The sequence below is a fragment of the Microtus ochrogaster genome, chromosome 7 (genome assembly GCF_000317375.1).
Source record: "Microtus ochrogaster isolate Prairie Vole_2 chromosome 7, MicOch1.0, whole genome shotgun sequence".
In the NCBI taxonomy this organism is placed as follows: Eukaryota; Metazoa; Chordata; class Mammalia; order Rodentia; family Cricetidae; genus Microtus; species Microtus ochrogaster.
The window spans coordinates 83571251-83571932 of record NC_022014.1 but is presented as its reverse complement, the minus strand read 5'-3'; the positions used below and the strand labels follow the sequence as shown (position 1 = coordinate 83571932).

Genomic DNA, 682 nt, shown 5'->3' with positions numbered 1-682 from the left:
CTCTGTAGACCAGGCTGGTCTCGAACTCACAGAGATCTGCCTGCCTCTGCCTCCCGAGTGCTGGGATTAAAGGCTTGCGCCACCACCGCCCGGCCCGGCCAGAGTTTCTTTCAGACCTACAGGAGGCCCTGTGAGGCTAGCACCTGAGTTTAGCTGTCGGCAAGGGGAGACATCTGAAGTGAAGCCCCACCCCAACCTGAGAGAATCACCCATCGTCATCACTTAACGACAAATCCTAGCACACAACCAGACTGGGAGTGGGGCCAGGAGTCGGGTAGTCCATAACCCGGCCGGGGGCCTCCTGGAGGACCTTAGGGCCAAGAAACATCTCCAACCTGAATTAGGCCATTAGAGCTGGCTCACCTGAGACAGCAAGGGGCTGCTCTCTCCCTCTTCCATCCTCCACGTGAACTGAGAAAGCCACAAAGACAGGTGGCCCGGGGCCTCTCTGGACGGGTTGTAATCCCGGTGTAACGGTATCCTTGACTGTTCTGTAAACTGTCCACCTCGGAGCTGGAGAGCTGCAGACTCCGCCCACCCAGCCATTACAGTGAGATCATGTGAGGAGTCACATTTTAGGGCTTAAGGCAGGGCCTCAGCTTCTGTAGAGCAGTTGGTGTTTCTTCTTAGACCCTAACTCTTGGCCTTGGCTCTAGGATGCACAACCGTGACTTTGATAAGG

General features: G+C 56.2%; 1 protein-coding gene across 1 annotated transcript in view; it reads right to left on the bottom strand.

Moving 5' to 3' along the window:
- The window catches only part of Tspan10 (tetraspanin 10), a 4790-nt gene extending 4391 nt beyond the window's left edge, over positions 1–399 (bottom strand). The window contains exon 1 of the mRNA XM_005350949.1: positions 364–399. Coding sequence (XP_005351006.1) covers positions 364–399 — 36 coding nt within the window. The remainder of the gene's footprint in view (positions 1–363) is intronic.
- Between the last annotated feature and the right edge of the window lie 283 nt (positions 400–682).